We start from the raw sequence: 15,011 nt of genomic DNA, 5'->3' as shown, positions 1-15,011 counted from the left end.
TTGTAAACCTCAGTCATTAAAGGGGTTGTAAAGGTACAATTTATTTTCTCCTAAATAGCTTCCTTTACCTTAGTGCAGTCCTCCTTCACTTGCCTCATCCATCGATTTTGCTTTTAAATGTCCTTATTTCTTCTGAGAAATCCTCACTTCCTGTTCTTCTGTCTGTAACTCCACACAGTAATGCAAGGCTTTCTCCCTGGTGTGGAGTGTCCTGCTCGCCCCCTCCCTTGGACTACAGGAGAGTCAGGACGCTCTCTACATTGCAGATAGAGAAAGGATCTGTATGTTAGTGGGAGTCCTGACTCACCTGTAGTCCAACGGAGGGGGCGAGCACGACACTCCACACCAGGGAGGAACCCTCGCATTACTGTGTGGAGTTACAGACAGAAGAACAGGAAGTGAGGATTTCTCAGAAGAAATAAGGACATTTAAAAGCAAAATGGAAGGATGAGGTAAGTGAAGGAGGACTGCACTAAGGTAAAGGAAGCTATTTAGGAAAAACAATTGTACCTTTACAACCTCTTTAAATCTGAACTAAGTACATATATCTGTAGTGTTTACTTGTCTTTTTCCAAAGCTCTAAGTGACATATCTCTCTGGTGCTCCATTCTTTTGTTATCAGCATGAGTCAGCAAGTTGTCCCGACAGCAGAGAAAAAATGGCGACGGGGGAGGGTGGTCAGCACACATCTTGTCTATTCACAACACAGTTCTTCATGTTCCTTTGTTCCCCTTGCCATGTGTGAAAGGTGGTGTGTCCCTTTCCTCCAATCAGATCTCACACACTGTACAGTACAAGAAAAAAACGGGCCCTTTAAGAACTTTTATTCGGCTAAAATGTCATTTTGACATTTTAACCGCAGTTCTGGCGGCCGTCTATAGAGGGCCCTGCAGCGCCACCCCCTCTAGCAAATAACACACATTCGTGCATAAATGCACAAATGTATGTTATTGTTGGTTGCCAGCTGCCTGGTCTATTCATATAACTGGACATGGGTCGCCGGTTACCCGAATAGCGGCAGCTGGTTGGCTGAGGGGAACTGCCTATCAAAGCCAGCGGCTCTGATAGGCTTTTCCAGTACCGCCCTCCGGCTCTCGGATGTCTATACTCGGAGCGCAGGCAATCTGCGTTCTTTGCATAAGACTGACGGCCGTTTCAGCCAATCAGGTTCCCGGATTCTGGTTATCAGGAACCTGAGTGGCTGAAGCTTCACCACGGCGGCAGAAGACATCGAGGGAGGACATGGAAGCTTCAGGTAAGTGCTTTTTACAGGGAAAGGGGCGACAATGGGCACAGTGGCATCATGGGGCACAGTGGTGACAAAGGGCACAGAGGTGACAATTGGCACAGTGGCATCATGGGGCACAGTGGTGACAATGGGCACAGTGGCATCATGGGGCACAGTGGTGACAATGGGCACAGTGGCATCATGGGGCACAGTGGTGACAATGGGCACAGTGGCATCATGGGGCACAGTGGTGACAATTAAAGGGCACAGTGGTGACAATTGGCACAGTGGCAACAATTGAGGGGCACAGTGGCTGCGTTTGATGGCATGGCACAGTGGTGACAATTGATGGAACAGTGGCTGCGTTTGATGGCATGGCACAGTGACTGCGTTTGATGGCATGGCACAGTGGTGACAATTGATGGCACAGTGGCTGCGTTTGATGGCACAGTAGCTGCGTTTGATGGCATGGCACAGTGGTGACAATTGATGGCACAGTTGCTGTGTTGCATGGCACAGTGGTGACAATTGATGGCACAGTTGCTGTGTTTGATGGCATGGCACAGTGGTGACAATTGATGGTACAGTGGCTGCATTTGATGGCATGGCACAGTGGTGACAATTGATGGCACAGTTGCTGTGTTGCATGGCACAATGGTGACAATTGATGGCACAGTGACTGCATTTGATGGCAAGGCACAGTGGTGACAATTGATGGCACAGTTGCGTTGTTGCATGGCACAGTGGTGACAATTGATGGCACAGTGACTGCATTTGATGGCATAGCACAGTGGTGACAATTGATGGCACAGTGACTGCATTCGATGGCATGGCACAGTGGTGACAATTGATGGCACAGTTGCTGTGTTTGATGGCATGGCACAGTGGTGACAATTGATGGCACAGTTGCTGTGTTGCATGGCACAGTGGTGACAATTGATGGCACAGTTGCTGTGTTTGATGGCATGGCACAGTGGTGACAATTGATGGCACAGTGGCTGCATTTGGTGGCATGGCACAGTGGTGACAATTGATGGCACAGTTGCTGTGTTGCATGGCACAGTGGTGACAATTGATGGCACAGTGGCTGCGTTTGATGGCATGGCACAGTGGTGACAATTGATGGCACAGTTGCTGTTTAATGGCATGGCACAGTGGTGACAATTGATGGCACAGTGACTGCATTTGATGGCATGGCACAGTGGTGACAATTGATGGCACAGTGACTGCATTTGATGGCATGGCACAATGGTGACAATTGATGGCACAGTTGCTGTGTTTGATGGCATGGCACAGTGGTGACAATTGATGGCACAGTGGCTGCATTTGGTGGCATGGCACAGTGGCTGCGTTTGATTGCACAGTGGCTGCATGTGATGGGCACAGTGAGGCTGCAATTTTTTTTTTTCGTTTGCGCCCCCCCAAAAAATTTGAGCACCAGCCGCCACTGGATTTCAGCACTTTGAAGGGGTGTATAGAAGAGAAGACTGCACATAAACAAGTAAAGTCCATGTAGGAGGATTTGTTTCATCTTTGGGCCAGATTCTCAAAGGCGTTACGACGGCGCAACACCATTAGCGTCGTCGTAACACCTCATCTGGCCCCGGGTATCTATGTGACTGATTCTCAGAATCAGTTTCGCATAGGTACCCATTAGATCTGACAAGCGTAAGGCTGTTACGCTGTCAGATCTTAAAAGTAATTTTTTTTCCCGCCGCTAGGTGTCGCATCGTCGCTTTTCCCCGTCGTCTATGCAAATGAGGTAAGTACGGCGATTCCCGAACATACGCGAGGTCGACGCAGCAAATTAACGTCGTTTGCGTAGCGTACCCGACGCGTAAGGTTGCCCCTGCTAATTAGCAGGCGCAACCAATGTTAACTATGGCCGTCGTTCCCGCGTCGAATTGAATAAAAATTACGTCGTTTGCGTAAGACGTCCGTGAATGGCGCTGGACGCCATTTACGTATACATCTAGGCAAATGACGTCGGGGCGACGTCATTTAGCGCAATGCACGTCGGGTAATTTACCCGACGGAGCATGCGCAGTACGCTCGGCGCGGGAGCGCGCCTAATTTAAATGGTGCCCGCCCCATTTGAATTGGGCGGGCTTGCGCCGAGCAATCTAACGCTACAGCGCCGCAAGTTTACAGGTAAGTGTTCTGAGAATCAGGATGTAAACCTGTAGACCTGCTGCGGTGTAACGTAGAGCTCATATATTACGCTGCCCAGGAGCAGCGCGAATGTATGAGAATCTGGGCCTTTGTGTATCATCTGATGTTGTTCACTTCACTGGGTATATGTGAGGGTTTACATCCACTTTAAAGGGCCACAGTTCAAACAGCAGGGAAATCCAGGACGCAATCTCTGCATCCTGTACAATATACTGTATATACTGTGTGTGTGTGTGTGTGTGTGTGTGTGTGTGTGTGTGTGTGTGTGTGTGTGTGTGTGTATTTATATTTGCTTAATCTTTATATTTACTCTTGTAATCTATTAAAAAAGATATTGTAAAATTAGTGTGAGTTTACCTTGGGGTTTTGCTTATCACAGTCAAGGCTGAATCCTCCTGTTTCAACCCTCATTTTTTTGTCAAGTACCCCACCAGTAGGGGGCTCCTTTCCTGGTAACTCATTATAGTATTCATGGCCTTCCTTTTCTTCTACTGCCACGTTATGAGGGCTTAACAGTTCACTAAACAGAAAGAAAGACAATTTCAAGAAGATCTTTGGTAAGAACTTTTCCAAACATATAGGCAGTGCAAAACAGGAACTATAATACATTTTATATAAAAATATTACAAATAACGTCTTCATGAAGTCCCCTCTTCTACTGATAAAACATGTTAGGGCCTCACTCTTCCTAAAAGTGTGCATATTTTATAATTAAAAAAAAGGATGATAAAAAAAATCTCATTGTGCTCTAGACTGGTTGCTGATTCTGTAAGTGCCTTGGGTGATACATTATTATGTCTGATGTAAATCTGTGTTCCAGTTATGTTTTACAATGAAGGAAAACTAACAGGGCCAGATTCAGAAAGAGATACGCCGTCGTATCTCTGAGTTCGGCTGGTCGTATCTATGCGACTGATTCAGAGAATCAGTTACGCATAGATATCCCTAAGATCCGCCATGTGTAAGTGTCTTACACCGTCGGATCTTAGGCTGCAATTCCAGAATGGCCGCTAGGTGGCGCTTCCGTATTTTTACGCAAGGAATATGCAAATGAGTAGTAACGCCGATTCAGAAACGAATGACCGCCCGGCGCTTTTTTTTTACGTAGTTTGCGTTTGGCTTTTTCCGGCGTATAGTTACCCCTGGGTCTATGAGGCGCAGCCAATGTTAAGTATGGCCGTCGTTCCCGCGACGAAATTTGAATTTTTTACGTTGTTTTCGGAAGTCGTTCGCGAATATGGCTGGACGTAATTTACGTACACGTCAAAAGCATGACGATTTGCCGACGTCATTTGGAGCATGCGCACTGGGATTCAGTCGCGGCCGGCGCATTCTTCATTTAAATGATACACGCCCCCTACCCGCCGAATTTGAATTCCGCCAGGAGATTTACGCTACGCCGCTGCAACTTTACAGGCAAGTGCTTTGTGAATAAAGCACTTGCCTGAAAAACTTGCGGCGGCGTAACGTAAATGAGATACGTTACGCCAGCAGAAAGATACGCTGATCTTTCTGAATCTGGCCCACAGTGTCCTCTTGGGGTTGCATGTATCCAATATGTTCTCCACCCATCATAGATGTGAAGTGGGGTCCACAGACCACCACTGGTGGCAGTTAGATTTCGCACAGCTCAGCAAGCGCAAATATCTTCACACACATACATATGCGTACCAGACCTCAATGCGCGTTTGCATTTGCACGTGAGCACATGGGTACAGGGATGCCTTTAAAAAATGTTTCTAATATTTTTTTTTATATTTTATTTTAATTTAACTTTATTGCTATCACAAGGTTTGAACAAGCCCCTTGTGATAGCTTTTGGGCAGTGACAGGTACTTTTTATGGAAACATCAGGGGTCCATTGGACCACTGATGTCTCCCCTGCCCCCCAAGGTAGCTAATCGTATAACAAACAAGAGAAGCATATTTCATGCATTTTATATGTGTATGCAAGCTTCGGGTGTTCTTATTTTAGCCAATAGAAGGCACTAGGGGAAAAGATTGGGGGGGGGGGGGGGGGGAAGCAGCTGTATTGCCAGAAAACATGCAACAAAACGCTTGTAAAATGCTTGCAAAATGCTCATGTTGAGCATTTTCAGACATTCCCATTAAAGTCTATGGCCCGGATTCAGCTAGATTTGCGCATTTATTACGGAGGCGCAGAGCAACGATTTTGCCCTGCGCCCCCGCAATTTTTTTGCGCTGCCCTTGATTCACGGAGCAGAAGCTCCGTAAATTGCGTGAGCGCAATTTAAATGATCCCGTAGGGGGCGGGAATCATTTAAATTAGGCGCGTTCCCGCGCCGATCGTAGAGCGCATGCTCCGTCGGGAAACTTTCCCGACGTGCATTGCGGCAAATGACGTCGCAAGGACGTCATTTGCTTCAAAGTGAACGTGAATGGCGTCCAGCGCCATTCACGAATCACTTACGCAAAGTACGTAAAATTCAAATTTCGCGACGCGGGAACGACGGGTATACGTAACATTGGCTGCCCCTGCTAATAGCAGGGGCAGCCTTACGCAAAAACCGCCGTACGGAAACGATGTAAATTGCGTACGCAGGGCTCGCGCAACGTTGTGAATCGGTGTTAGTATGCAATTTGCATACTATACGCTGAGCACAACGGGAACGCCACCTAGCGGCCATCGCAAGAATGCAGCCTAAGATATGCGGGCATAAGAGCCTTATGCCACGCAGATCTTAGGCTGCAGTCGGCGTAACAAGGTTCCTGAATCAGGAGCACTCGTTACGCCAGGGCAAGTAAGCAATTGCTTCTTGAATCCACCCCTATGTGGCCAATCTGCCTAAAAGAAGCTGATGTACTTTTTTGGGCAACAAGAGTTTGCTACATGCGACAAAACATTCAGATGTGCACAGGGGCCATTGAAATGAATGGGATTTTGTTTGTTGAGCGTATTAGAGCTCCAAGCATAAAACCGCTTAGGTGTGAATGAGACCTAAAACTAGAAAATGACGTTCTTTCGGCTTTATTCATCATACAGGAGATTAGGGAAAGGATGTTCCTCCATCCCCTCTTTGGGAAGATGACCCAACTGCTTACCATGGTCCCAAGCTCCCCGTTGGAACAGGAGAGCCCAGGAACGGCGGCAGGTGGCAGCGAGAGGGGGGCTCTTTCTGAGCCCTGTAAATATGATCACTTTGTAGGTGTGCACAGCCCATTGCATTAGGGTGTGCACCCCAAAGCTCATACACATGTGTATATACAGTATATATATGGTGTCATTAGAGCAGTGGACAGTGTCACTAGAGCAGAGATCGGTGTCATTAGAGCAGTGGACAGTGTCACTAGAGCAGAGATTGGTGTCATTAGAGCAGTGGACAGTGTCACTAGAGCAGAGATTGGTATCATTAGAGCAGTGGACAGTGTCACTAGAGCAGAGATCGGTGTCATTAGAGCAGTGGACAGTGTCACTAGAGCAGAGATCGGTGTCAGTAGGGCAGTGGACAGTGTCACTAGAGCAGAGATTGGTGTCATTAGAGCAGTGGACAGTGTCACTAGAGAAGAGATTGGTATCATTAGAGCAGTGGACAGTGTCACTAGAGCAGAGATTGGTATCATTAGAGCAGTGGACAGTGTCACTAGAGCAGAGATTGGTATCATTAGAGCAGTGGACAGTGTCACTAGAGCAGAGATTGGTGTCATTAGAGCAGTGGACAGTGTCACTAGAGCAGAGATTGGTGTCACTAGAGCTGTGGACAGTGTCACTAGAGCAGAGATTGGTGTCATTAGAGCAGTGGACAGTGTCACTAGAGCAGAGATTGGTGTCATTAGAGCAGTGGACAGTGTCACTAGAGCAGAGATTGGTGTCATTGGAGCAGTGGACAGTGTCACTAGAGCAGAGATTGGTGTCATTAGAGCAGTGGACAGTGTCACTAGAGCAGAGATTGGTGTCATTAGAGCAGAGATTGGTGTCATTAGAGCAGTGGACAGTGTCACTAGAGCAGATATTGGTGTCATTAGAGCAGTGGACAGTATCACTAGAGCAGAGATTGGTATCATTAGAGCAGTGGACAGTGTCACTAGAGCAGAGATTGGTGTCAGTAGGGCAGTGGACAGTGTCACTAGAGCAGAGATTGGTGTCATTAGAGCAGTGGACAGTGTCACTAGAGCAGAGATTGGTGTCATTAGAGCAGTAGACAGTGTCACTAGAGCAGAGATTGGTGTCATTAGAACAGTGGACAGTGTCACTAGAGCAGAGATTGGTGTCATTAGAGCAGTGGGCAGTGTCACTAGAGCAGAGATAGGTGTCATTGGAGCAGTGGACAGTGTCACTAGAGCAGAGATCGGTGTCAGTAGAACAGTGGACAGTGTCACTAGAGCAGAGATTGGTGTCATTAGAGCAGTGGACAGTGTCACTAGAGCAGAGATTGGTATCATTAGAGCAGTGGACAGTGTCACTAGAGCAGAAATTGGTGTCATTAGAGCAGTGGACAGTGTCACTAGAGCAGAGATTGGTGTCAGTAGGGCAGTGGACAGTGTCACTAGAGCAGAGATTGGTGTCAGTAGGGCAGTGGATGGTGTCACTAGAGCAGAGATTGGTGTCAGTAGAGCAGTGGACAGTGTCACTAGAGCAGAGATTGGTGTCATTAGAGCAGTGGACAGTGTCACTAGAGCAGAGATTGGTGTCATTAGAGCAGTGGACAGTGTCACTAGAGCAGAGATTGGTGTCATTAGAACAGTGGACAGTGTCACTAGAGCAGAGATTGGTGTCATTAGAGCAGTGGGCAGTGTCACTAGAGCAGAGATAGGTGTCATTGGAGCAGTGGACAGTGTCACTAGAGCAGAGATCGGTGTCAGTAGAACAGTGGACAGTGTCACTAGAGCAGAGATTGGTGTCATTAGAGCAGTGGACAGTGTCACTAGAGCAGAGATTGGTATCATTAGAGCAGTGGACAGTGTCACTAGAGCAGAAATTGGTGTCATTAGAGCAGTGGACAGTGTCACTAGAGCAGAGATTGGTGTCAGTAGGGCAGTGGACAGTGTCACTAGAGCAGAGATTGGTGTCAGTAGGGCAGTGGATGGTGTCACTAGAGCAGAGATTGGTGTCATTAGAGCAGTGGACAGTGTCACTAGAGCAGAGATTGGTGTCATTAGAGCAGTGGACAGTGTCACTAGAGCAGAGGACGGTGTCATTAGAGCAGTGGGCAGTGTCACTAGAGCAGAGATTGGTGTCATTAGAGCAGTGGACAGTGTCACTAGAGCAGAGATTGGTGTCAGTAGGGCAGTGGACAGTGTCACTAGAGCAGAGATTGGTATCATTAGAGCAGTGGACAGTGTCACTAGAGCAGAGATTGGTGTCAGTAGGGCAGTGGATGGTGTCACTAGAGCAGAGATTGGTGTCATTAGAGCAGTGGACAGTGTCACTAGAGCAGAGATTGGTGTCATTAGAGCAGTGGACAGTGTCACTAGAGCAGAGATTGGTATCATTAGAGCAGTGGACAGTGTCACTAGAGCAGAGATTGGTGTCATTAGAGCAGTGGATGGTGTCACTAGAGCAGAGGACGGTGTCATTAGAGCAGTGGGCAGTGTCACTAGAGCAGAGATTGGTGTCATTAGAGCAGTGGACAGTGTCACTAGAGCAGAGGACGGTGTCATTAGAGCAGTGGGCAGTGTCACTAGAGCAGAGATTGGTGTCAGTAGGGCAGTGGACAGTGTCACTAGAGCAGAGATTGGTGTCATTAGAGCAGTGGACAGTGTCACTAGAGCAGAGATCGGTGTCATTAGAGCAGTGGACAGTGTCACTAGAGCAGAGATTGGTGTCACTAGAGCTGTGGACAGTGTCACTAGAGCAGAGATTGGTGTCATTAGAGCAGTGGACAGTGTCACTAGAGCAGAGATTGGTGTCATTGGAGCAGTGGGCAGTGTCACTAGAGCAGAGATTGGTGTCAGTAGGGCAGTGGACAGTGTCACTAGAGCAGAGATTGGTGTCATTAGAGCAGTGGACAGTGTCACTAGAGCAGAGATTGGTGTCATTAGAGCAGTGGACAGTGTCACTAGAGCAGAGATTGGTGTCATTAGAGCAGTGGACAGTGTCACTAGAGCAGAGATTGGTGTCAGTAGGGCAGTGGATGGTGTTAGTATTTTTTATTTTTATTATTCTACACAATTTTATATTTTTTTTTATTATAATTGTTTTTTTAGTAGCCCCATTAGGGGGCTTTAGTGAAATATCAGGGGGTCTAAAATGGAAATCTGTGCCACGCAAGGGGATTAGGGTGTTCCCAGGCACACCGGGCACACCCTGTGCGCACGCCTATGGATCACTTTTATAGGAAAGCCAATTGGCAGCTCTAAAAAATGATACCAGGACGTTTATATACGTACGTATGCTGGGCACTGAGCAGTTAAATTGTTACAAATAACAGAAAAGTCACTAGAATGGCTTGAATTGTATTAGGAAAAAAAAGTCTAGACAAGATATTAAAGAGATGTATGACTTTAGATGTCTTCTGTGAGAGATATGTGAAATGTCTAGAACAGAGACAGAAAAGCAGCAAGTGGAGGAAGTTGGGGGAGGGGAGGGATAATAACTGATAAGTTTGACTTGTTGATGGTTTTGTTCAATGGGGCATGGGAAGCATCATGAGTGATCACTATGGGGGAATGTGCCTGATCTAAAGAATTCACCATTGGTGGCGTGCATATCAGTATCTTTTCCATCGCATATATTATTTTATTGCATATTTTCTCCCCAGGTTAGGATGTCAATGTCATTTTTTTGTTAATTGCCACATCTGGAAGTTTTCATGTAAAACGTCTTATCTTGCGTTACAACATTCTGCGGCCTCCAAGGAGTTCTCAGTTTCCTTCACTATTCTCCTCGGAAGATAAAGTCTTTTTTTATGCGATCAAGTAAAAACATGGTTTATTTTAATTGGCAAGCGCTCTAAAATGTCTCCATGAAGCACTCAGTGGAAACGTCTGTATTTTATTTCCCAGAACCGCGAGGGGAGAAAAAGCATTTCCTTTCCCTTTACTTGTGGATGTTTTCAATTTGTATAACTGCCGATATACGTTACGCTTTGCTAATTGCCCTTAAAGAAGTAATGTCACTAAAATGTTTTATATATTTATACTCCACCTGTTTCGTTACAATTAAAAACCTCAGGGGCATCATGGCCCATGCCCCAGAGGACGTTAATTCAAACGAAACACGCCAGGTGTAGTCCATGTCCGTGAGGTACCACGCACGCCAATCCTGTATACTGGTCGATCGACTTCAAGGATGTCTTGGGTTTTTGTAAGTGTTTATCACTAATTTATTTAAATAAACTGTTAAGCAGTTTTACACTACGTGGCCGTTTTATCTTTCCTTCATGGGCCCTACTATGGAGTAAACTTTACCATCAGCCACGACAGAACCACCACCTACAATATAATAGAGGAAGCTGATTGGATCTTCTATACTTGCATATTGTGAAGGATATGCTTCAGTTAATTCTCCCTGCTAGTAATGCTGTGTAGTGTTGCTCACGAATATTCGTATTGCGAATATTCGTTACGAATATTGCATATTCGATTATTCGCGAATAACTCGAATATCGCGGCCAAAATTCGCTATTACGAATATTCGCATTTTTTCAATTTTTTTTTTAAAACAGATCACATCCTAGTGATCTCCATCGACGTCTAAAAGCATTGCTGGTATGATTAGAGACCCTGGGCCGAGTAGCTAAGCTGAGGCGATCCTTTTATGTTGACGAATATTCGCTATCGCGAATATTCGTATTACGATTATTCGCGAATACTTTCTCAGCCCTTCTTTTGCATCAGAGCCAATCAGAGTTCTCCTACCACAGTTGTCAGAGGTTAGCAACCTCCATAGCAACCAATAGGAACCTGCCTGCACGACCAGTATATAAGATCACTCCCAGCAGTATTTCAGTGCAGATTCACAAGGTGGCTAGAGAGAGTGGAGTGTTTCTGTGCGTTTTTCCAGTGTATCACATCTTCAAAGAATTTTCCATCTTTTGTCCCGTGTCAACATTTGCATTTCACCTCTTTAATGAGAATAATAACTGTTTAACATAAAGACATTTAAGAGATGTCAACGTAAACGGTTTACTTGGCTTTTTTTTAACTCAACAGAATCAGGGGCCCCAGTGTGCGGTTGATCTTTACCTAACTCAATACAGGTCAGTCTAGAGGAGAGATCTGTATTTTCCAAATCTATGGTTATTCAATATTTATTAAACTAATCAATATACAAATTGGTCAAAGTAAACCCTCAAATCTATATAATAATGTATTAATTTTATTAATACCTTGTTGTTAGTTGCAGGGTCCATTACGTAAAACCACACTTTTTCCAAAGGGCAGGTGAAATTGAATGTTTCAGAATTTCGCAATCAATTTCGCATTAGCGAAATTTCGCAAGATTTTTTTTTTTATAAAATATTGCGAATATTCGATTTTAGCGAATATTTCACCAATATTCGTCTATATATTCGTGATATATCGCGAAATCGAATATGGCGTATTCCGCTCAACACTAATGCTGTGTATGAAAGGGTAAATGATCTAGTGTGTTGTGTGAAGAAGCCCTGTGTTTACTGTTTACTGTGATTAGAAGGGGCTCATGTTAATTATTCTGATTGCTTCATTGTGGTAATTACCTCTTCTATATGCGGGGCCAAGCTGTCTAGATAACGTATTCTGTTACAACTAGTAATTACCTTCACTGATGTCATTATCTAAAGAAATGTGTCTTCAGAGTCGGCGCCGAAGTGTCTGCCTATAATCTGTATGAGAGCCCCCACTGTGTGTGGAAAGGGGGTGGAGATTTCATTGTTCTTTGATTGAGGATTTAGCTTGTAAACTGCATATATACCAGCAGCATGCTGCCATTAAAGTGTCTTGTTCCAGCAGTAAGCTCTGACTCATGTGTGGGTTATTGGGCGATTCCAGGAATATTCCTCCACGTGGAATATTGGGTGATCTTCGTTATGGGAAGAAGGGAATGTTTGACGGGGATATCATTCTAATTCCTTCACACATATCACACCTGTCTAGATTCTTATAATTTGGAGTCTAGACCTCTGGTAAGGAGGCATAGTAGATTAATATTGGTGGAGGTCCACTTGGGTGATAAAAACGCATATCAATTATAATCATTGTTATTGGATGATCATTAAGGACTTCATCTATTTTTATGACTTTATTTTTTTTTATTGTTTTATCACTTTTTAAAACTTTAATTTTTTAGCTATCACAAGGGGGCTAAAAAGTCCCCTATGTGAAAGCATTGGACAGGTGACAGGTACCCTTTATGGACACATTAGTGGTCTATTAGACCCCCAATGTCTCCCCTGCCCTATGCTCCAGCTAACTGAGCACAGTCAGCTGAACGCCTGGCTTTCTAGACAGGACAGGATATCTCTGGAACCGGAAGTTCTCAGAGCTTATTTCCAGTTCAAAGTACTGCAGAGGAGATAGGAGATCAGGGAACGGATGTTCATCGGTCTCCTCCCAATTACCATACTGACTGTAGATGTTGTGGTCCCAGAGCAGCATTGCCCAGGATCCACTGGAAAACAGGGGGTCAGTCATGAAAAAGTGAACACCATATTGTGGGTGTGGTCAAGTTGCGTCAATAATGGAAGGGGCTTAAACGTGCATATGCTTTAGTGACTGCTCCACACCCCCCCTTTCCTAGTCCACACCTCCACTAATCCAGGATTCTCCCCTCCTTTCCAGTCAAGGGATTCTCCACCCCCCTCCTAGTCCAGGTATTCGCCACCCCCCTTTCTTTCCAGTCCAGGGATTCTCCACACTCCTCCACTCCAGTCAGAGGATTCTCCAACCCCCACCCCACCCCATCCAGGGATTCTTCACTATCCCTCCTCCAAGGTAAGACATTCTCCACCCCCCACCCCCACCAGTCCAGGGATTCTTCACCATCCCCCCTCCAAGGTAAGGGATTCTCCACCCCCCTCCTAGTCCAGGGATTTTGGAATGCACCTCCCCTAGTCCAGGGATTCGCCACCCCCCTTCCTTTCCAGTCCAGGGATTCTCCACACTCCTCCACTCCAGTCCGAGGATTCTCCAACCCCCACCCCGTCTAGTCCAGGGATTCTTCACCATCCCTCCTCAAAGGTAAGGGATTCTCCACACCCCCTCCAGTCCAGGGATTCTTCACAATCCCCCCTCCAAGGTAAGGGATTCTTCACCTCCCCCTCCAGTCTAAAGATTCGCTACACCCCCCTTCTCCTAGTCGAAGGGATTCTCCACATTATCCCCCCTTCCTAGTCCAGGAATTCTCCACACCCCTCTCCTAGTCCAGGGATTCTCCACACCCCTCTCATATTTCATGGATTCTCAACACCCCTCTACTAGTCCATGGGTTCTTCACACTCCCCCTCCTAGTCCAGGGGTTCTTCACACTCCCCCTCCTAGTCCAGTGGTTCTTCACACTCCCCCCTTCTAGTCCAGGGGTTCTTCACACTCCCCCTCCTATTCCAGGGATTCTCCACACCCCTCTCCTAGTCCAGGGATTCTCCACACCCCTCTCCTAGTCCAGGGATTCTCCACACCCCTCTCCTAGTCCAGGGATTCTCCACACCCCTCTCCTAGTCCAGGGATTCTCCACACCCCTTTCCTAGTCCAGGGATTCGCCACACCCCTCTCCTAGTCCAGGGATTCTCCACACCCCTCTCATATTTCATGGATTCTCCACACCCCTCTACTAGTCCATGGGTTCTTCACACTCCCCCTCCTAGTCCAGGGGTTCTTCACACTCCCCCTCCTAGTCCAGGGGTTCTTCACACTCCCCCTCCTAGTCCAGGGGTTCTTCACACTCCCCCTCCTAGTCCAGGGGTTTTTCACACTCCCCCTCCTAGTCCAGGGGTTCTTTACACTCCCCCTCCTAGTCCAGGGGTTCCTCATACTCCCCCTCCTAGTCCAGGGGTTCCTCATACTCCCCCTCCTAGTCCAGTGGTTCTTCACACTCCCCCTCCTAGTCCAGGGGTTCCTCATACTCCCCCTCCTAGTCCAGTGGTTCTTCACACTCCCCCTCCTAGTCCAAGGGTTCCTCATACTCCTCCTCCTAGTCCAGGGCTTGCACACAATTTCTCCCCTGTAAGCTTGTCTTAACCTATTCATTCTTTAGACATGCCACACATATGCAACAAGGCCTAGTTAACTAGTTAAGAGGTGTACTGTATTTATAAATATTCTGAATAGTGATTCACGTAATTACAGTCTGTACATTCATTCTGTGCAAATGGGCAAAAAACAAATGTTATTTGGCTATTTCCTGTACTGGTAGAATGTTTTTCATTGTATGCCATGGGAAACAATCATTGTATGCCATAGGAAACAATCAAACAGAATTTTTCCGTAGTTTAGTGTGGAAAGATAAATAAAATCAGTTTTGGATTTTTCTTGAGTCACTAAACAAAATTATCATGCCAATAAATAAATCAATATAAACAGTTGTAATAGTAATATCAGTTACTGTGGACCGTTGAAACTGCTTGTACAATTGTCCTCTGTGACTGGTTGCAAAAACATAGTATTAGGTGATTTTCTCTCCAGGCTGAATGCTTTTCTTTCATACAGAATAGATTGAATCAGGAAAATACCACAT

The 15,011-nt window shown here is 46.1% G+C and overlaps 1 protein-coding gene across 1 annotated transcript in view; it reads right to left on the bottom strand.

The window, feature by feature from the left end:
* The window catches only part of SHC4 (SHC adaptor protein 4), a 142,945-nt gene that overhangs the window by 20,775 nt on the left and 107,159 nt on the right, over positions 1 to 15,011 (bottom strand). Inside the window, exon 8 of the mRNA XM_040342647.1 lies at positions 3,758 to 3,920. Within this exon, the coding sequence (XP_040198581.1) occupies positions 3,758 to 3,920 (163 nt within the window). The remainder of the gene's footprint in view (positions 1 to 3,757; positions 3,921 to 15,011) is intronic.

This window comes from Rana temporaria, chromosome 3 (assembly GCF_905171775.1).
Source record: "Rana temporaria chromosome 3, aRanTem1.1, whole genome shotgun sequence".
NCBI classification, from domain to species: domain Eukaryota; kingdom Metazoa; phylum Chordata; class Amphibia; order Anura; family Ranidae; genus Rana; species Rana temporaria.
This window is presented reverse-complemented; position numbering and strand designations above follow the sequence as displayed.